Genomic DNA, 22,360 nt, shown 5'->3' on the forward strand with positions numbered 1-22,360 from the left:
AAAATAGCTATCAAAGTCAGAGCTAGTAAGGGGTTAAAAAAAAAGAAAAAAAGCAGAGTGTTAGGCATTATTTATTTAGGGAGGGCCAGGGTGAGAAGGGGGTGCTGTGGGATTATTTCAGATGCTTTCGGATGATGGGCAGGGACTCTGCTGTCCTAGCTTCAGGGGGAAGCTGGTGACAGGACAGAGAAGAGCTTGGACTGGGCTGAGCGGGAGCTGCCAAGAGACCAGAGGTGGCAGAACAGAGTGGGTGTTGTCAAGCCAAGGTTCTTTGTACTCTGGGAGGGGGACACTGGACTTGTCAATAATGATGGAGAGGTCTTTTGAGCGGGCAGGCCTTGCCCTGGCGGAAGAGCAGCTCCATCTTGTCGAGGCTGAGTTTGAGGTGGTGGGCCGACATCCAAACTGAGTTATCTGCCAGGCAAGCAGAGATGCGTGTCGCCACGTGGGTGTCAGAATGGGGGAAGGAGAGAAGTAGTTGAGTCTCATCCGCATAGCAATGAGAGAGACCTGGTGGGTAATGACTGAACATGTGCTTTGTGTATAGAGGATATGACTGAACTGTGCTTTGTGTATAGAGAGAAGGGCCTAGAAACGAGCCCTGGGGGACACCAGTTGTGAGTACAGTACGTGGTGCAGACACAGATCCTCTCCACAATGCCTGGCAGGAGTGGCCTGCCAGGTAGGATGCAATCCAAGAGTGCAGAGGCTGAGACGCCCAGCCCTGAGAGGGTGGAGAGGAGGATCTGACGGTTCACAGTGGTGAAGGAAGCAGATAGATCTAGGAGGATGAGAACAGACGAGAGAGTCAGCTTTGGCACTGTGGAGAGTCTCCGTGACAGAGAAGAGCAGTGACCCATCTTGTCAAGAAGATCGTTCTGAGAGATAGCGAGAGAGTTGGTCAGAGACTGCACGCTCAAGTGTTTTGGAAAGAAAAGGGATACCGGTCTGTAATTTCTGATGTCAGAGTCGTCGAGTGTTGGTTTCTTGAGGAGGGGAGTGACTCTGGCAACTTTGAAGTCAGAGGGAACACAGCCAGTGCTAAGGGATGAGTTGAGGGAAGTGAGATGGTCTCCAGAGATGGTCTGAAGGGAGGAGAGGGTCGAGCGAGCAGGGTGTCGGGTGGCCGGACCTCACATTGTGTGCACTTGCTTTGGGGTTACAAAATTTGGGTGTAGGGATTTTTTTTGGGGGGGATGACAACTTTATTTTAGCTGGTTTTGTGAAACAAGGCGGTACCCTCCTTGACTGGAGCCTGCCTCTTGGTAACAGGTTTTATGAAAGTGCTTCAGTTCCTCTGATTGGTGTGCTTTTTGGAGGAGTAGCCAGAATCGTCTCCTGCTATTGTGTGGCCTCTCAGAATACAAGACATGACCCTTTCATTGGAATTTTGAAAAACTTTTTTTATCCACAGACAATTTTACAAGTTTTTCTTTAATACATTTTTTGTCTGTGGTTATAATAATAAAGATGTCAAGCATTTGAACACAGACACCACAAAACAAAGCATTCAGTCGATTCATTCAGTATCTTTCGCTTACTCACTCGCAGCGCTCCCATTCTGAATAGACAGCAACCACAATCTCTCATAGACAAAAATGAAAATACATACATTTACACAAGAGATCCATAGATCCATTTAGAACAGATGAGCATCCACACTTCCTCTCACAAGCCAGACCCAAACCCTGCCCGAGGCAAGTAGCTACAGGAACACAGAACCTGAGACAGGCTTTTGGCATGGCATCAGGGCCCGAATTAAAAAAGTAACTCTGGGATCAGGTCCCCCCCTGTCCATATAATTTTAATCATTATGATCTAGAAGGCATGTAAAAAGCACAACTACTCAGACTCTTTGTAAATACTGGCCCAGTTCTAAATGGCTGGCTCTACAGAGAGACTGGTTGTAATACTGATCTATGTAGTGTACAGTGGACCTCAGGTCTCTCTGAACTGAACGTCAGCCCTCATGTGTTACTGAACTGTGGGCATAGTGACCATACAATCCCTTGATACTGTATAATACACACATACAGCTGAGAGGCAGTCATCCTCCGATGCCTGAACAAAGGAAGAAAAACAACAGCCTTCTTTTGATTGGGCCATGCCAAGTCGCAGCATTTCTGGTACATTTGAGAATAAGTATTTTACAGTTACAACAAGACACACACGTGCAAACACACACAAAACATATACATCTGTTTGTTGTACAGACAGGTATAATTCCTAACTTCATATCAGCATTGAAAAGTACCTACAGAAACAAAAAAATACACTGACAACACGAGGCCAGAAAGAAGTGTTCCATATTGTTTTTGTCTACAACGTGACGCCAAAAGATACATTTTAAAATGTCCTAGAGGACCTAGTATGCAGTTTGGAGGATGCCACCATTTTGACTGTCAACACATTTACATTTTGGGTAAATGTCGAGTAAAAAAAAAGGCACTGCCATTTGTTATTTTAAATATGACTTCCCAGCCTCATGCATTTCTATAATATAAATTACCTTTTTTTTGGGAGATTGAGTTTTTTCTTAAACATAGGATAATATTTTTTCAAATATATTTGTAAGCCTGCAGTCAATACAGGACATCGGCTCTTTGATAACAAAAACAAAACAAACAGAGCACAGTAAAGCTGTAGAACTTTTGTTACAGTATGGATGCCTTCGAGTTTACAAAAAAAAGTCTCGCCATCGAATAATGATGCGATATTTGACTAATGTGCAGAGTGTCTATGACCAACAAAAATGTCAGTAAAAAAAAAACATTAAATAATAATATATTTGGAATATCAAGGTTATCCTCTAACTGTTAATACTGCAGTGTGTACAGATGATCTCTCTCATCCCAGCCTCATAGGGGTTGGATGCGCTTTGGAAAATACAAATAAAACCCCCTTTTTTTTTGTGTTACACAAGGTGAACAGCTTCCGGAGGAGTCAATGTCCGTTCCACTTGTCATCAGGCTACTTCACACACGCAGTTGCAGTAATATATCAATGACATTCACAGCTCTTCTGTTTACTCCCTCTGCTCCATCGCTCTCTCATAGGCACATACTGTAGTGTACACTACATTCACACACACACATAACCTCATGGGCAGTAGTGAGTGTGTAGAATGCGCTACCCTCTGCCCTGGAGTTGTTGCCAGTCTTTTGGATAGGCTACATATCTTAGCCATCCACTGTGATGTCATCACTAGCCATGCAGATGGTGGTTAGCTTGGTAAGCACTGGTTACCCATTCCCAAAGGGCTATCCCTGGACCTCCGATGCTCATAGCCGAAGCGTACCAAAGTAGTAAAGGGCCTTATCCCACAGAAATAACCCCAGATGACTCTCCATCTCAGTCTAGGTTACCGTGGCCTGTTCTATTTGGTAATATTTCAAAAGGGTCGTCGCCCCCTATCCTGTTTGTTCTGCTGGTGGCCACGTTCAGACATTTGGCCAACCAGGATAGCAAGCGTTCCCAAACCGTCAGTCAGAAGAAAAAAACGAATCCAAACAAGACACAGAGTGTCTCTCTACTCCACTATTAAATATAAAAATGTGCGATTATACTTTAGTTCAAAACAAAAATAACTATGTTAATATTTGAGATGTACTTATGGTCACCAGCCATAGCAAATTAATACATGTGGTACTTTAAATAATACATCTAAATGAATACAATAAATCACCTCTGCAACAATAGAAAAAAATATATAAATAATTTGAATCTGCTAATATAGTATCAATTTATGTGGCAGTGGCAAGTGGATCTAACTACCACATATCCACTGATGCATGTTGCATCAGTATACCAATACTGTAATGCTGCCACTAAACCAAACCGTGCCACAAAAGGGTCCATGCCAATTCATGCTTTATTGAATTTTCCTGTCACCGTCCCAGTTAAGGCCATGCGTTTTTAGTGAAGCAGTGACATTTGACTGACTATGAAACATTACTACAAGCATCAATGACATTTTGACAATAACAGATTAAAGGTTTGACTGGGGTCAACCCTACTTTATGACAAGATGGCTCAGTCTGAGAGCTTAAGTTCAATGCGCACTTGGGAGTGGGCTGTAGTTACTTTGGCAGAGGTGCATTTGGCATGAAGCTGGTTTCATCTCACTACAAGTTCACCTCCACAATAAGTCAAGTCCCTTTTTCTGAACTACAAAACTCTTAACCTTTCCTCTCCAAACCACTTGCCTCTCCCCACTGATGAACGTTTATTGCACATACTTGCCATTTCTATTGCTGCACCTATTGGCATTGTTAATGATGGATTGATTAGCTGTAGTAAAATATCACAACACCAAGTGCAGAACAAGAAAACGAGACACACAAGAATTCAAAAATAAACTAACCCAAAAAGTTGCGCAAAAACCTTCACAAAACACCACACCAAATCAGGATGCCCATTCAGGCACAATACATTAGCGTGATCTTCCATGCACAAAACACCCACTTACAGGATGGCAGTGGCTAATAACAACAGAGCATAATTCAGCTTTAAAGAGCTTATTTTACCATGAACCTACCCTTATAGCATGTCATGCAGACAACAATGAACCAAGGGTTAGGGTTAAGACAAATATTAAGACAAAAAAACAAACAAGAAATTGAAGTACAAAAAGCCTCATTCCAAGTGCCTGGCTGTCTAACTGCATTTTGCCACTAGGTGGAGTTAAGTACTAAAAAGAGTATTCTCGGGAATTTAAACTAGTTTTAAACCCTTCATGGGTTGGTGTTTCTATGCTGCTTGAGGGAAAGGAAACCTCCCCAGCAACCTTCTCGTTTACATCCGCCAAAGCTACTTCCTGATTCTCCTGTCCTCTGTGTACATCTTTTCTCCTTGATTCAGAACATCTTTGACCATCTCTTACTTCCTAGTAAAATGAGAGCATATAGCATACAACGCTATAGTACCTACCCTGGACTGAAAACACACATGTAATCCTCATTCTATTTCACAATGAGACACATTGAAAATACTACTGACCCACACTGACTAGCCCTAATTAGAGAATAGGTCACACAACGTTGTGCACCTGTTAAAGAAACTTCACTACCAAATCCAGACACAGCCCAAGCAAATTAACAGCATAAACTTTCAATACATAGTCTGCAGGGACAAAGATTAAAGAATTCTAAAAGATTATATATATTGGCCTGTCTATAACATTTACCCAGAACTTCACCACAACGCTACTACTACACAATTTTCCTGTCGTTTCAAATCAAAGTCCCTGCCTCTGACATGGATCCATCATCACTAACGTCCTCTTCTCCTTCTAAATCACTTTGTACAGACCATCCTGTGTCTCCCCACTTTTATTTCCCCTCCTCCCATCTCTTCTCATTTCTCTGTTTTTCCTTCTACACACTTCCACTTCATCCTGCTCTCCTTTTAGCGTTTTCATTTTCACACAGCTTGGCTGCTGGTAAGCGAAAGAAAGAAACAAAAAGCAAAAAAAACTATGATAATGTTGGTTGTAAACTATGATAGCTACTGTGGGACGTTAGTCTATTAAGCGACTAGTACGGTAGTATGCTACTACTTTCCCAAAATGTATTTAAAAAAATAAAATATAAGAGATAACATTCATAGCTGAAATGTATAAATGTTTCGGTACCATAGTAGCATCTTATGTAAACAATACATACATGTAAAAATGCTTTTTTTCTGTCACCTATACAGAGCATAGGGGTCTTTTGAAAAACTTCCTCCCTAAAACTCTCCCAAACAGTGAGATGAATGCCGAGGCTTCTCTCACAATGTGTCCCACTTTGATTATTTACTTACTTGTCTTGTGTTTGTTTTTGACTCAGTGAGACGTCATATGGTACGGCCGGTAGAAATGCTGACTGGTGCGAACTGGTGTGGGGACTGGGGCCGGAGAAGGGAAGTCTACAGTCTTGACTCTTATAGCATGATATACTACAGTACCCATAATGCACTACTCCCCCTTCAACTGGGTCCAGGGTCTGCCAATCGGTTGTTGGCCGATGCTGACCCCCAGCGCTGCTATATCTCCCCCAGCCCAGCAGAGGGCACTCCTCCGGCACAGTTGTGGGTAGTTATACTGGGTGGGGAAAGGAGTCTGCACTGCATTTCTCATCCATCACTGAAGCCCAGGTACTTATGAGTGTGCTGGGGGCGTAGCCGTGTTTTGTTGTGATGGTAACATGCCAATGTGCTACTGCGTTAGCCGTTTGTTAGCAGTTTTTGCGGATTGGCTCGCCGTGGCATGATTTGCAGCCCAGCAACCACCCCGGTTGACCTCTCCCATTGGCTGTGGGGTGTGTGTGTGTGTGTGTGTGGGGTGTGTGTGGGACCAGATGTCCCCGGGTCTCCTTCAGGTCCTACTCTCAGATGGTGGATGTGCGGTCAACTCCATCTAGACACACAGGAGGGAGGGACATAGGACAAACCATCAGATAGGAATAAGAATAACAACTGGACAAATACAGACGGAATGTTTCAAAACAAAAAACTGTTGCATCTGGCCTAGCTGGACAAACAAAGAGGACCTGGGTTATGTCCTAAATGACACCCGATTCCCAACATAGTGCACTACCTTTGACCGGAGCCCAATGGACTTAGGTGTCTTTGGACCTTAGAAACAAGCTATATAAATCCTATGTATTGTTATTTTGGTAATTGGTATTTTATTGCAAAAGCAGCAGCTACTCTTCCTGGGGTCCACACAAAACATGAAATATAATACAGAATATCAACAGACAAAAACACCAAGGACAGAACTACATACATATTTTTAAGGCACACGTAGTCTACATATCAATACATACACACAAACTATCTAGGTCAAATAATAGGGGAGAGGCGTTGTGCCACCAGGTGTTGCTTTATCTGTTTTTTGAAACAAGGTTTGCTGTTTATTTGAGCAAAATGAGATGGAAGGAAGTTCCATGCAATAAGGGCTCTATATAATACTGTACGCTTTCTTGACTATGTTCTGGATTTTGGGACTGTGAAAAGTACCCTGGTGGCATGCCTGGTGGGATAGGTGTGTGTCAGAACTTTGTAAGTTGACTATACAAACTATTTGGGATTTAATGTCTCATAAAAATAAGTGATGCAGTCTGTCTCTCCTCAACTCTTAGCCAAGAGAGACAGGCATGCATATTTATATCAGTCCTCTGATTACAATGAAGAGCAGTATGTGCTGTTCTGGGCCAGCTGCAGCTTTTAACTAGGTCTTTCCTTGCAGCACTGGACCACACGACTAAAACTAGAGCCCGCAGAACTTGCTTTTTGGAGTGTGGTGTCAAAAAAGCAGAGCATCTCTTTATTACCCCCAGACTTCTCCCCATCTTTACAACCATTGAATCTATATGTTTTGACCATGACAGTTTACAATCTAAAGTAACACCAAGTAATTTAGTCTTCTCAACTTGTTCAACAGCCACACCATTCATTACCAGATTCAGAGGTCTATAACTTAAGGAATGATTTGTACCAAATACAATGCTCTTAGTTTTAGAGATGTTCAAGACCAGTTTATTACTGGCCACCCATTCCAAAACAGACTGCAACCCTTTGTTAAGGGTTTCAGTGGCTGCATTAGCTGTGGTTGCTGATGTGTATATGGTTGAATCATCAGCATACATGGACACACATGCTGTGTTTAATGCCAGTGGCAGGTCATTGGTGAAAAGAGTAGAGGGCCTAGAGCACTGCCCTGCGTTACACCACATTTTACAGGTTTGACATTAGAGAAGCTACCATTAAAGAAAACCCTTTGAGTTATATTAGATAGATAGCTCTAAATCCACAATATGGCAGAGATTGAAAAGCCATAACACAAGTTTTTTCAACAACAGGTTATGGTCAATAATATCAAAGGCTGTATTGAAATCTAACAACACAGCTCCCACAATCTTATTATTATCAATTTCTTTCAACCAATCATCAGTCATTTGTGTCAGTGCTGAGTGCATGTTGAGTGCCCAACTCTATAAGCATGCTGAAAGTCTGTTGTTAATTTGTTTACAGAGAAATAGAATTGTATTTGGTCAAACACAATTTTTTCCAACAGTTTGTTAAGAGCTGGCAGCAAGCTTATAGGTCTGCTGTTAGAACCAGTAAAGGCCGCTACCACCCTTGGGTAGCAGAATTACTTTGGCTTCCCTCCAGGCCTGAGGACAAAGACTTTCCTCTAGGCTCAGATTAAAGATATGACATAAAGGACTGGCAATAGTCAGCTACCACCCTCAGTAGCTGTCCATCTAAGTTGTCAATGCCAGGTTTGTCAGTATTGATCGATAACAATACTCTTCCCACCTCTCCCACACGGACTTTACAAAATTCAAACTTGTAATGCTTTTATTTCATCATTTGTATGTTTATTGTTGGCATTTCCTGCCTAAGTTTGCCCACTTTGCCAATGAAGTAATCATTAAAATAAGTGGCAACATCAAATGGTTGTGTGATGAATAAGCAATCTGATTCGATTAAAGAGTGAGTTGAATTTGTCTTTCTGCCCATAATTCCATTTAAACTACTCAAGTTGTTTTCCATAATTCTTTATATCATTGATCTTGGCTTCATAATGGGCGGCAGGGTAGCCTAGTGGTTAGAGCGTTGGACTAGTAACCGGAAGGTTGCAAGTTCAAATCCCCGAGCTGACAAGGTACAAATCTGTCGTTCTGCCCCTGTTCCTAGGCCGTCATTGAAAATAAGAATTTGTTCTTGACTGAATAGAGGTAAAATAAATAATAGTTTATTCTTGTTTTTGTTGAGTTTAGTCACATTTCTCAATTTGCAGTAAGTAAGCCAATCAGATGTGCAGCCAGACATATTAGCCACTCCTTTTGCCCCATCTCTTTCAACAATACAATTGTTAAATTCCTCATCAATCCATGGAGCCTGAACCGGTTTAACAGTCAGTTTCTTAACAGGTGCATGTTTAACAATAATTGGAAGAAGCAATTTCATAAATTCATCAAGTGCAGCATCTGGATGCTCCTCATTAAACACATCAGACCAACACCTTTTTTTAACATCATCCACATAAGAGTCACTGCAAAATCTTTTGTATGGTCTCTTATACACTATTTTAGGCCCAGCTATTGGAACTTTGGCTTTCCTGGATATAGCCACTACGGATACAGCTTTAGAACAAAGTTCTACAGTATTAGTAAAAATGTGATCGATACATGTGGACGATCTTGTTCCTGTAGTGTTTGTAAACATCCTGGTAGGTTGATTAATAACCTGAACCAGATTACAGGCACTGGTTACAGTGAGAAGCTTTCTCTTGAGCAGACAACTTGATGAAAACCAGTCAATATTCCGGTCCCCAAGAAAGCAGACCTCTCTGTTTACTATTCACTATCAAGCATTTCACACAAACTCAGCAAAAAAATAAATATCCTTGCACTGTCAACTGCATTTATTTTCAGCAAACTTAAAATGTGTAAATATTTGTATGAACATAAGATTCAACAACTGAGACATAAACTGAACAAGTTCCACAGACATGTGACTAACAGAAATGGAATAATGTGTCCCTGAACAAAGAGGGGGTCAAAATCAAAGTAACAATCAGTATCTGATGTGGCCACCAGCTGCATTAAGTACTGCAGTGCATCTCCTCCTCATGAACTGCACCAGATTTGCCAGTTCTTGCTGTGAGATGTTACCCCACTCTTCCACCAAGGCACCTGCAAGTTCCTGCAGGAAGGGTACCACATGAGGGAGGAGGATGTCTTCCTGTAATGCACAGTGCTGAGATTGCCAGCAATGACAACAAGCTCAGTCCGATGATGCTGTGCCACACTGCCCCAGACCATGACAGACCCTCCACCTCCAAATCAATCCCGTTCCAGAGTACAGGCCTCGGTGTAACGCTCATTCCTTCGAAGATGAACGCAAATCCGACTATCACCCGTGGTGAGACAAGACTACGACTCGTCAGTGAAGAGCACTTTTTGCCAGTCCTGTCTGGCCCTGTGACGGTGGATTTGTGCCCATAGGCGACATAGTTGCCGGTGATGTCCGGTGAGGACCTGCCTACAACAGGCCAACAAGCCCTCAGTCCAGCCTCTCTCAGCCTATTGCGGACAGTCTGAGCACTGATGGAGGGATTGTGCGTTCCTGGTGTAACTCAGGCAGTTGTTGTTGTTGTCATCCTGTACCTGTCCCGCAGGTGTGATGCTCGGATGTACAGATCCTGTGCAGGTGTTGTTACACATGGTCTGCCACTACGAGGACGATCAGCTGTCCATCCTGTCTCCCTGTAGCGCTGTCTAAGGCATCTCACATTACGGACATTGCAATTTATTGCCCTGGCCACATCTACAGTCTTCATGCCTCCTTGCAGCATGACCAAGGCACGTTCATGCAGATGAGCAGGGACCCTGGGCATCTTTCCTTTGTTGTTTTTCAATCAGTAGAAAGGCCTCTTTAGTGTCATAAGTTTTCATAACTATGACCTTAATTGTACCCTCTGTAAGCTGTTAAGTGTCTTAACGACCGTTCCACAGGTGCAAGTTCATTAATTGTTTATGGTTCATTGAACAAGAATGGGAAACAGAGTTTAACCCTTTACAATGAAGATACAGTGCCTTGCGAAAGTATTCGGCCCCCTTGAACTTTGCGACCTTTTGCCACATTTCAGGCTTCAAACATAAAGATATAAAACTGTATTTTTTTGTGAAGAATCAACAACAAGTGGGACACAATCATGAAGTGGAACGACATTTATTGGATATTTCAAACTTTTTTAACAAATCAAAAACTGAAAAATTGGGCGTGCAAAATTATTCAGCCCCTTTACTTTCAGTGCAGCAAACTCTCTCCAGAAGTTCAGTGAGGATCTCTGAATGATCCAATGTTGACCTAAATGACTAATGATGATAAATACAATCCACCTGTGTGTAATCAAGTCTCCGTATAAATGCACCTGCACTGTGATAGTCTCAGAGGTCCGTTAAAAGCGCAGAGAGCATCATGAAGAACAAGGAACACACCAGGCAGGTCCGAGATACTGTTGTGAAGAAGTTTAAAGCCGGATTTGGATACAAAAAGATTTCCCAAGCTTTAAACATCCCAAGGAGCACTGTGCAAGCGATAATATTGAAATGGAAGGAGTATCAGACCACTGCAAATCTACCAAGACCTGGCCGTCCCTCTAAACTTTCAGCTCATACAAGGAGAAGACTGATCAGAGATGCAGCCAAGAGGCCCATGATCACTCTGGATGAACTGCAGAGATCTACAGCTGAGGTGGGAGACTCTGTCCATAGGACAACAATCAGTCGTATATTGCACAAATCTGGCCTTTATGGAAGAGTGGCAAGAAGAAAGCCATTTCTTAAAGATATCCATAAAAAGTGTCATTTAAAGTTTGCCACAAGCCACCTGGGAGACACACCAAACATGTGGAAGAAGGTGCTCTGGTCAGATGAAACCAAAATTGAACTTTTTGGCATAAAACGTTATGTTTGGCATAAAAGCAACACAGCTGAACACACCATTACCACTGTCAAACATGGTGGTGGCAGCATCATGGTTTGGGCCTGCTTTTCTTCAGCAGGGACAGGGAAGATGGTTAAAATTGATGGGAAGATGGATGGAGCCAAATACAGGACCATTCTGGAAGAAAACCTGATGGAGTCTGCAAAAGACCTGAGACTGGGACGGAGATTTGTCTTCCAACAAGACAATGATCCAAAACATAAAGCAAAATCTACAATGGAATGGTTCAAAAATAAACATATCCAGGCGTTAGAATGGCCAAGTCAAAGTCCAGACCTGAATCCAATCGAGAATCTGTGGAAAGAACTGAAAACTGCTGTTCACAAATGCTCTCCATCCAACCTCACTGAGCTCGAGCTGTTTTGCAAGGAGGAATGGGAAAAAATGTCAGTCTCTCGATGTGCAAAACTGATAGAGACATACCCCAAGCGACTTACAGCTGTAATCGCAGCAAAAGGTGGCGCTACAAAGTATTAACTTAAGGGGGCTGAATAATTTTGCACGGCCAAATTTTCAGTTCTTGATTTGTTACAAAAGTTTGAAATATCCAATAAATGTCGTTCCACTTCATGATTGTGTCCCACTTGTTGTTGATTCTTCAAAAAAATAATACAGTTTTATATCTTTATGTTTGAAGCCTGAAATGTGGCAAAAGGTCGCAAAGTTCAAGGGGGCCGAATACTTTCGCAAGGCTGTATGTGAAGTTATTTGGATTTTTACAAATTATCTTTGAAAGACAGGGTCCTGAAAAAGGGATGTTTCTTTTTTTGCTGAGTTTATTATTTAGATACTGACTTATCACTTGGTGGCCTATAGCAACACCACAAAAGAAAAGGCTTTAGATATGCCAAGTGAACCTGCAACCACAACACTTCAATAACACTTGACATAAGATCTTCTCTAAGTATGACAGGGATATGGCTCTGAATATATACAGCAACACCTCCCCCATAAGCATTTATGTGTCTCTTCTATTGATGTTATATCCTTGTATTGCACTGCTGTATCATCAAATGAATTATCTACACGAGTCTCAGAAAAGGCGAATATATATGTTATCTGATGTTAGCAAGTTATTGATTTCATGAACCTTATTTCTAAGGCTACATTTATTATTATGGGCTATTTTCAGCCCTTTCTTGGGTAGCTTAGAGATAGACATTCTGAAGAGCAAACACACAAATAAAATCTACATTCAGCAGTCCATTGTGTGTGTGCCCTGCGGGGTTGAAGCTACGAACTCATAGGCTTGGCTCTCTCATCCCATCCAGGCTTCTGGGAGGGAGGGTGGACAATGCGCCTGTCCTATGGATCAGGGTGCATTACATACAACAATTTACTATTATTGGAGTTCCTGTGTGGTCGAGGGTCTCATGACATTCCAAATGGAACCCTATTCCCTATATAGTGCAATACCTTTGACCAGAGCTCTATCGGCACTGGTCAAAAGTAGTGGACTATAAATGGAATAGGGAGAGTTATGTAGGCCCATGTTAACAATGCACCAACCCCTAACCCTTACCCCCTGTGGCACTTTCGGAGATCTGGAGATATGCTAATAGTGCCACCTTTCCCTGTCATAGGCTTGATGAAATGTTCACCATAATGGATATCCAATCCTTTCAGATCTACAGAACTGCCTAACAGGGTAACGTCTGGAAGCATGTCAATATTAGGGAAATTACTTGGCAGCTTTCTGTCAAATTGGTTAAAAGAGAGTTTGGTCATTTTTAGAGCTGACAGATTTCTATTGGACAGTATTTACTCGATTTGTAAATAAGGGCACGGGGTTATTCCATTCACAATGAGTACTTTGGTTCTAATTCATATTCTGTGGATTCAGTATGTTATAGAGAGAGAGAGAGAGAGAAAGGAGGGGCAGAGTGTTACAGTAGAGAGGAAGGGTCCAGTCTGGGACTGGCACTCCTCAGCTAACCACCTCTGCTCTGGGCCTATGTGTGTGTCCACCTACACAAAGCGGTGCCTGTCCATCCTAGCTCTGCGCCGAGCACTGAGGGCCACTGTCTCTGCCTCTGTGCTGGCGAGGCCGGGGAGAGAGAAAACAGCCCCTTTATTTAAAACTAAACTCCACTTCACATGGGAATGGTTACTGCGATTATCCATCTCCCTTCATCTCCTGTCCACTCCACCCTTCTATCCTCGTGTGGATTAATTGTGGAGACACACCCTGGCTACAGCCAAACATGGGCTCAAATACTATTTGAAATATTTCAAGCAATTGCTTTAGCCTTCCTGGAGGGCCTGTTCTATTGCAGGTTCAAGCAAGCACAGCTAAAGCATTTGAAATGATTTTGAATAATACATGAACCCAGGTCTGGCTACAGGCAAGCCATCATCTTTGGGGAGTTGAGACTCTGGATGTATTCACTGTATGTTGCTGGCTTCGTTAGTTTTACGGTTACATTCTGACAAGACATATGAATGTTCCCGATGACTTGGCAAATGACTCACCCGTAACTTATTTTTTCCTTTAAAACCTCTACAGGATCAGTGGGTCCCCCGCGGGACGGTTGCGCTAACGTAGGCTAATGCGATTAGCATGAAGTTGTAAGTAACAAAAACATTTCCCAGGACATAGACATGTCTGAAATTGGCAGAAACTTAAATTCTTGTTAATCTAATTTCAAAGATGGTACAATTTTTTTTTTAAACGCATGTTTTTTTTCCTTTGTATTATATTTTACCCTACATTAATTTACGTTTCCACAAACATCAAAGCGTTCCTTTTCAAATGGTATCAAGAATATGCATATCCTTGCTTCAGGGCCTGAGCTACAGGCAGTTCGATTTGGGTATGTCATTTTAGGCAAAAATTGAAAAGAGGTTGAACAGTTTCTGGGTAGAGGGAATTCCAAATGTTGACACTCCTTTTGTCTGTTTGTTTGTGCGTGTATAGAGGGAATTCCAAAGTTGACACCTTTTGTCTGTTTATTTGCGCATGTATACACTGATTATACAAAACATTAAGAACACCTGCTCTTTCTATGACATAGGCTGACCAGGTGAATCCAGGTAAAAGATATGATCCCTTATTGATGTCATTTGTTAAATCCACTTCAATCAGTGTAGATGAAGGGAAGCAGACAGGTCAAATAAGGATTTTTAAGCCTTGAGACAAGGATCGTGTATGTGTGCCATTCAGAGGGTGAATGGGCAAGACAAAAGACTTAAGTGCCTTTGAACAAGGTATGGTAGTAGGTGCCAGGCGCGTTTGTAACAAGAACTGCACCGCTGCTGGATTTTTCATGCTCAACAGTTTACCGTATGTATCAAGAATTATCCACCATCCAAAGGACATCCAGCCAACTTGACAACTGTGGGAAGCATTAGCCTCAAAATGAACCAACATCCCTGTGGAATGCTTTTGACACCTTGCAGAGTCCATGCCCCAACGAATTAAGGCTGTTCTGAGGGCAAAGGGTGTAAGGGTGTGTGTGTGTGTGTGTGAGTGAGAGAGTGAGCGCGCGTGCGTACAAGTTTCTTTCTGTGCATGTGCACACGTGTGAATAAACCAAGTGGTACATCAGATACAGTACTGTGTGCATTGACTAAGAAGTCCAGTATTAACTGGTGTGTGTGAATTCGAATGTGTGTGTTCATGGATGGTTGTGGTGCTCCTACCTCCCAGGGCATGCTCTGTCATACTCAAACACAGAGACTCCAGCCGGTTGTTGATGTCTGGTTCCGTCACTGGCACTTGGAGATCTGGAGAACACCACCACAATGTTACAACAACATACACACAATAAACTACCCGGAGAACAACACTGCAAAATTACAACAACGTACACACAACTAAATACCAGGAGAACTCTGCAACATGACATCAACATACACACAATCAACTACCTAGAGAATTCTGCAACATTACATCAACGTACACACAATCAACTACCTGGAGAACACCACCACAATGTCACAACAACATACACATAACCAACTACCCGGAGAACACTGCAACATTACAACTAACTACCAGGACAGCACTGCAACATAACGTACCCACAACCAACTACCTGGAGACCAACACCACAATGTTATAATAACGTACACACAACTAACTACCAGGACAGCACTGCGACATTACAATGTACAACCAACTACCCGGAGAACAACACAACAATGTAACCACAACCAACTACCTGGAGAACACCACCAATGTTACAACGTACCCTCAACCACTGTGAAAGCTCAGCTAAAATAAAAAGCTAAACAAACAACTGAAAGAGTATGATAAATGTGTGTATACCCATACATAAAAAGGCCAGGTAAAGACCCCCAGAATGTTCCAACATCAACATAACCACTGTGAAAATAGCTCAAAGACTTTACAATCAAAATAATGATGCATTTTTTCACAGTCCTCTACAAACCACAAAATACCACATCAGAGTCTACTATTCCCATTGAGCACAAAAAAAAGAGTTGAAATGAAGTTCATCAAACTGTCTCAATCCCAATACTTTAACCTTTCCTAACACCACCACACCAAAATGGCAGCAGACAAAGGAATTAATTATCATGGGCTCCAAATCCCAGTTTGTGCGGGGCGGGCGTCGTAACAATGACCTCCATTCAACCACACCGCGTGTGCCGTGCTTAATCTGATTACACTACACCGCCAATTAACCAACTGTCTACACATTACACCCCTTAAATACAATACCCAGTCATTTGGGTTACTCAAATTGGGGTGGTTTGTTGCGCATGTGTGAGTGAAGTGTGTGTGTGTGTGTACTTCTCAAGTTCAAAGTTACCTGTTCCGCCACAAGGGGGACCCATAAACTCACCCACCCCCCCCCCCCCCAAAGAAAAACTTAGAAGCGATTGTCTGAGACAAGTTGCTAACTTGTTAGCCTAGCAGCCCCCTCAGCTCAGTTGTGAGCTCCTTAGCTAGCTATCACGAGGGGATATCTAGGCCATCGGTTAGCCTTAAGCTGCTCCTGCCTGCCTTAAGCAGAGTCAACGCAGCCCGGGCGGCTGTGAAAATCCCTTGTGGGTTGAGAGAAGAGCCGAGTTATGCACTTGCCGTCGCACTGGCTGGACAGACAGAACAGTCAGCCACTGGCTATTTTTAGGCCTCAAATCCTGGCCCCTCCACACACACACACACACTCCCCTTACTTTCATCCCATCATTCTCCCTGTATAGTCTCTGTTTTAATCAATCATTTAATCTGTCTAGCGTCAGTTTGAGAAATAGGGGAGAGAGAGAGACAGAGATTGAGAGAGGGCGAGTCCAAGCCTAGCTTTCCAGGCAGCTACATACTCTGGCCCGGCTCCAACTCCAGCCACCCCCGAGTGCATGTGCAGTGTGTATGACTCTGCAGAGCTGTAGGAGGGAGGGAGAGAACGAAGGAGGGAAAGAGAGAAAGGCAGGGAAGGGGTGCCAGGGCTGCTCAGCCACCCAACACAAAGAGGCTCATTGTAACAGTCCACTGACTCTTCCCTCATTCCCTTCCTCACATACGGCTGCAGTCCCTCTTTCCCCCTGAAACCGCCCTCCCTCCTCCTTCCTCTCCATTCTAAAAAAGGGGGAATACTCTTTGGTTCCCTATGAAAGACAGGCCGGAGGAGGAAATCCCCGCTGTCACATTGATGTCCAGTTTATCCCGCGGCTACGGCTGAAAATAGAATTAAGGATCCAGCCATTACAGAGCAGAACATTGGACTTGAATGGGATCTTTACCTCAGGCTGTTGTCCTGCATTGGTATGCAGATGAGAGCAGTGTGTGTAATGCCCTGTGGCATTACAGCATCTGTCTCCAGGCTAACAAAGAGGAAGGTAGCACTGAGGATGTTAGGCTGCTGAGAGCTTATAAAAGATTGAGAGATGGCAATACAAAAAGGAGGGAGAGAGGGAACAGAAAAAAAGAGGGAGAAAGAGAGGCTAAGATAAAGAAAGAGAGGAACAGAAAGATAGAAAGGACTACCTTGTACTGTGAGTAATGTGTGACAAAGTGTGTGTGCGCACGTGTATGTATCGTGTAACTGAGTGTGCGTGTGTGTGTGATTTCTTACCAGACTGCTGAAACATGACCATGGTGTGTGGCGTGGTGTGGACAGGCAAGGAGCGGGTCCTCTGCACTGAGCTGTGGGTTCGGCTGGGCATGCTATTACTGCCTCCGGGGTTGGCAAACCATAAACCCTGTTGAACAAACTGATAGTCACACAGACAGCCACAACAGACTGATAGCCCTATGAGCACAAGACGTTTAAAAGACGTTGTGCTTGGTTGAAAATACTTATTTTTTTGTTGAAAAGATGTTGAAACCACGACTTTTCAAAGTTTTGTGCTCACTAGGAGGCTAGAGGTCATATATCTTTGGATCATTAGACCGTCTAAACTGGCACAATTCCAAAAACTGGTGCAACAAATCTAAGCACTAACAGACAATGTTGGGAAATATATTAATGTCCCTATGACGGCAAAATAATATAATGATATACAGTTCTGCACATTGTTGGCGATACTTGAAATACCCACCCCCCACCTTGGCCCCCTCAAATTGCAGTTTGAGGCCCCTACATTAGACAAACTACTGAGAGCACCTCACTCAATAAGTGCAATTTAATGTATATTTAAAAATGAAATTTCACAATACTTCAGCATGACTTAATAGGCCAATAGTCCGACCTTTTGGTTTACAATTTCAATCATGAGCAATATACATTTTGGTTACACTCTGATCAAAATGGACTCATTAATTTCTGCAAAATTGTATTAATTAGGACTATCACATAACTAAATACACACCCGGGGGTGGCTTTATAAAAGTGTGTAAAAACTAGGGGAGGGCACACCAGGTGTTTTCACTCTAGCCTATAACTACTGAGCCATTATAAAGTCAACCTTTTCTTGTTCTCCCTTTCTCTCCCCCCGTTTAACCTCAAACTACTGACACTTTAGCCGTGCGGATACCTCTCTGTAACCTGCCTATTATACATTCAACCTTCTCTTTCTCTCTCCCTCTACTCCCCTCCACCACTCTCTCTCCCCACTCCCTCTGTCTCGCTGTCCCCCTTTCCCGGCCCTCCCATACAGAGAGCCAGGGAAAAACAGGAAATGCCTGTGCACTGTTCTCACTGCCTCTGACTAGCTCACTTGCTCTCTCTCCTTCTCCTCCCTTTCCCCTCTGCTCTCCGTCACCCCTCCCCCTACACCACCACCACCACTACCACCGCCCTAACAATGACTCACCCCAGTCTCTCTCCCCCCTCCTCCCTCCTTTATTTTAATACACACATTCCATACTTTTTGATTTAGTCCCAAAAAATGGTCGGACGGAGAAAGTGTGCGGACTGTGGAGGAAGCGGTTTGTAATTTCCTCCCATTGTAAGGATGCAGAAAGAAATGCAGAAGGGGAGCATAGCAGATGTGTGCCAGGTTATCCCTGCTGTGGAGTGGAGAACTGTTCCAATGAGCACTAGTGATGTAGGGTCTGTGGAATGCGGGATCCGCCTACAAGTTCCAGCCACTTCACCCGACACGCGGGTGATTTCTTTCCCTCCACTGTTGCGTTTTCCCCCTTATGGTTGTATTTGTTTCTATGACTGTCTTTACAACTATGTAATTCACAGGGAATGATAGTTCGGGACAGATCTGAAAGAGGGTATTGTTAGGAGTTTGATTATTTCTCTGTGTGATGGGATGATTCCAGAATCCAGACACTTGACCAAGTAGTGGTTTCCTCCCTTTTTCCTTTCTCCCGCTGTATATAGGCATATACGCAGCACCCCTTCAGTATGAGAATACAATAACGTTGTTGTTTCTGCATGTAGGTCCCCTTTGTATCAATACCCTTTATATCACTACCCATTTTCCACTACTGTAGTGAACCAAATTGTGATTGAAGCTGATAGGGATGTCCTCACATTAAAAAGGTAGGCTTACTCAGCAATATAACATAACCTTAAAAATCCTTTCAGATCTAAATGAATGGCCAAAATCTGGAAATGTGAGGTTAACTCAGACTTTAGACACTACACATTAATGTTAATCGGACACTTGTGAAAATATTTGAGTTGAGGACGCCGATGTGGGCAGATGCTAGGGGCTAAGATAAGGTTAGATCGGGCGTCCTCATATGCCGTCCCTGCCTAAAAGGTAGACTCTGCAATGTAACATCACAAAAGAAGAACTCTACATCAATTGCATAGGCTAGGGGTAGTGGCTAAGTGCCTAGGAGAAGTTTACAGTCAGGAGTGTCCCCACCTGTCGTCCCTGCTTGAGACCGGTGGAGGTGCTGCTGGCGCTGCGCGGCGTGGGTCCCAGGAGGCCGGCGGTGCCAAGCAGGCCAAGCCTGGCGCCGGGCAAGCTCCGTGAGGGCATCTGGAACTGGCGCAGGCTCCGGCGGGCTGACATGCTACTGCTGCCCCCCACGCAGCCCGCCGTGGGGAGAGAGTTGGACTGGCCGAAGCCCCGGCTACTGCTGCTGCTGCACGGAGAGACAAATAGCACTTGGATCATCATTTTTTTTTTAAGAAATAAAAAGGAGGTAAAGCACTTTGTGACAACTGCTAGTTTAAAAGGGGCTTTATAAAATAAATTTGATTGACTGAGGAGATGGGAAAGTTGGAGAAAGCGTGGTCGCAGGGGATGCAGGGAACCCTGATCTCCGGAGTGGAGTTGTATATGAGTCAAGAACAGGGGTATTGCCACTCGAGAACAAGCTCTGTAGCTACATTATTTGACCTCCCTTGAACTTTGCGACCTTTTGCCACATTTCAGGCTTCAAACATAAAGATATAAAACTGTATTTTTTTGTGAAGAATCAACAACAAGTGGGACACAATCATGAAGTGGAACGACATTTATTGGATATTTCAAACTTTTTTAACAAATCAAAAACTGAAAAATTGGGCGTGCAAAATTATTCAGCCCCTTTACTTTCAGTGCAGCAAACTCTCTCCAGAAGTTCAATGAGGATCTCTGAATGATCCAATGTTGACCTAAATGACTAATGATGATAAATACAATCCACCTGTGTGTAATCAAGTCTCCGTATAAATGCACCTGCACTGTGATAGTCTCAGAGGTCCGTTAAAAGCGCAGAGAGCATCATACTGTTGTGAAGAAGTTTAAAGCCGGATTTGGATACAAAAAGATTTCCCAAGCTTTAAACATCCCAAGGAGCACTGTGCAAGTGATAATATTGAAATGGAAGGAGTATCAGACCACTGCAAATCTACCTAGACCTGGCCGTCCCTCTAAACTTTCAGCTCATACAAGGAGAAGACTGATCAGAGATGCAGCCAAGAGGCCCATGATCACTCTGGATGAACTGCAGAGATCTACAGCTGAGATGGGAGACTCTGTCCATAGGACAACAATCAGTCCTATATTGCACAAATCTGGCCTTTATGGAAGAGTGGCAAGAAGAAAGCCATTTCTTAAAGATATCCATAAAAAGTGTCGTTTAAAGTTTGCCACAAGCCACCTGGGAGACACACCAAAAAAGAAGGTGCTCTGGTCAGATGAAACCAAAATTGAACTTTTTGGCAACAATGCAAAATGTTATGTTTGGTGTAAAAGCAACACAGCTGAACACACCATCCCCACTGTCAAACATGGTGGTGGCAGCATCATGCTTTGGGCCTGCTTTTCTTCAGCAGGGACAGGGAAGATGGTTAAACTTGATGGGAAGATGGATGGAGCCAAATACAGGACCATTCTGGAAGAAAACCTGATGGAGTCTGCAAAAGACCTGAGACTGGGACGGAGATTTGTCTTCCAACAAGACAATGATCCAAAACATAAAGCAAAATCTACAATGGAATGGTTCAAAAATAAACATATCCAGGTGTTAGAATGGCCAAGTCAAAGTCCAGACCTGAATCCAATCGAGAATCTGTGGAAAGAACTGAAAACTGCTGTTCACAAATGCTCTCCATCCAACCTCACTGAGCTCGAGCTGTTTTGCAAGGAGGAATGGGAAAAAATGTCAGTCTCTCGATGTGCAAAACTGATAGAGACATACCCCAAGCGACTTACAGCTGTAATCGCAGCAAAAGGTGGCGCTACAAAGTATTAACTTAAGGGGGCTGAATAATTTTGACCTTTTTTTACTTTCGCAAGGCACTGTACATATGAGATGAGTATGTAAACAAAGTGGCATAGTTAAAGTGGCTAGTGATACATGTATTACATAAGGATACAGTCGATGATCTAGAGTACAGTATATACGTATGCATATGAGATGAATAATGTAGGGTAAGTAACATTATGTAAGGTAGCATTGTTTAAAGTGGCTAGTGATATATTTACATAATTTCCCATCAATTCCCATTATTAAAGTGGCTGGAGTTGAGTCAGTGTCAGTGTGTTGGCAGCAGCCACTCAATGTTAGTGGTGGCTGTTTAACAGTCTGATGGCCTTGAGATAGAAGCTGTTTTTCAGTCTCTCGGTCCCAGCTTTGATGCACCTGGATGATAGCGGGGTGAACAGGCAGTGGCTCAGGTGGTTAATGTCCTTGATGATCTTTATGGCCTTTCTGTAACATCGGGTGGTGTAGGTGTCCTGGAGGGCAGGTAGTTTGCCCCCGGTGATGCGTTGTGCAGACCTCACTACCCTCTGGAGAGCCTTACGGTTGAGGGCGGAGCAGTTGCCATACCAGGCGGGGATACAGCCCGCCAGGATGCTCTCGATTGTGCATCTGTAGAAGTTTGTGAGTGCTTTTGATGACAAGCCGAATTTCTTCAGCCTCCTGAGGTTGAAGAGGCGCTGCTGCGCCTTCTTCACAATACTGTCTGTGTGAGTGGACCAATTCAGTTTGTCTGTGATTTGTATGCCGAGGAACTTAAAACTTGCTACCCTCTCCACTACTGTTCCCTCTGCT

The 22,360-nt window shown here is 43.3% G+C and overlaps 1 protein-coding gene across 5 annotated transcripts in view; it reads right to left on the bottom strand.

The window, feature by feature from the left end:
* Positions 1 to 1,382: 1,382 nt before the first annotated feature.
* The window catches only part of samd4a (sterile alpha motif domain containing 4A), a 101,266-nt gene continuing 80,288 nt past the window's right edge, over positions 1,383 to 22,360 (bottom strand). For 2 of the 5 annotated variants that reach the window (XM_021573684.3, XM_021573682.3), the window contains 4 exons: positions 19,738 to 19,960; positions 17,544 to 17,670; positions 15,145 to 15,228; positions 1,383 to 6,397 (listed from right to left, as the gene is read on the bottom strand). In XM_021573684.3, the coding sequence (XP_021429359.3) occupies positions 6,369 to 6,397; positions 15,145 to 15,228; positions 17,544 to 17,670; positions 19,738 to 19,960 (463 nt within the window). In that variant the 3' untranslated portion in view covers positions 1,383 to 6,368. The remainder of the gene's footprint in view (positions 6,398 to 15,144; positions 15,229 to 17,543; positions 17,671 to 19,737; positions 19,961 to 22,360) is intronic. The other 3 variants (XM_090209589.1, XM_090209587.1, XM_036954474.2) reach the window with 2 other exon arrangements.

The sequence above is a fragment of the Oncorhynchus mykiss genome, chromosome 19 (genome assembly GCF_057628025.1).
Source record: "Oncorhynchus mykiss isolate SJ-2025 chromosome 19, ASM5762802v1, whole genome shotgun sequence".
Lineage (NCBI taxonomy): Eukaryota > Metazoa > Chordata > Actinopteri > Salmoniformes > Salmonidae > Oncorhynchus > Oncorhynchus mykiss.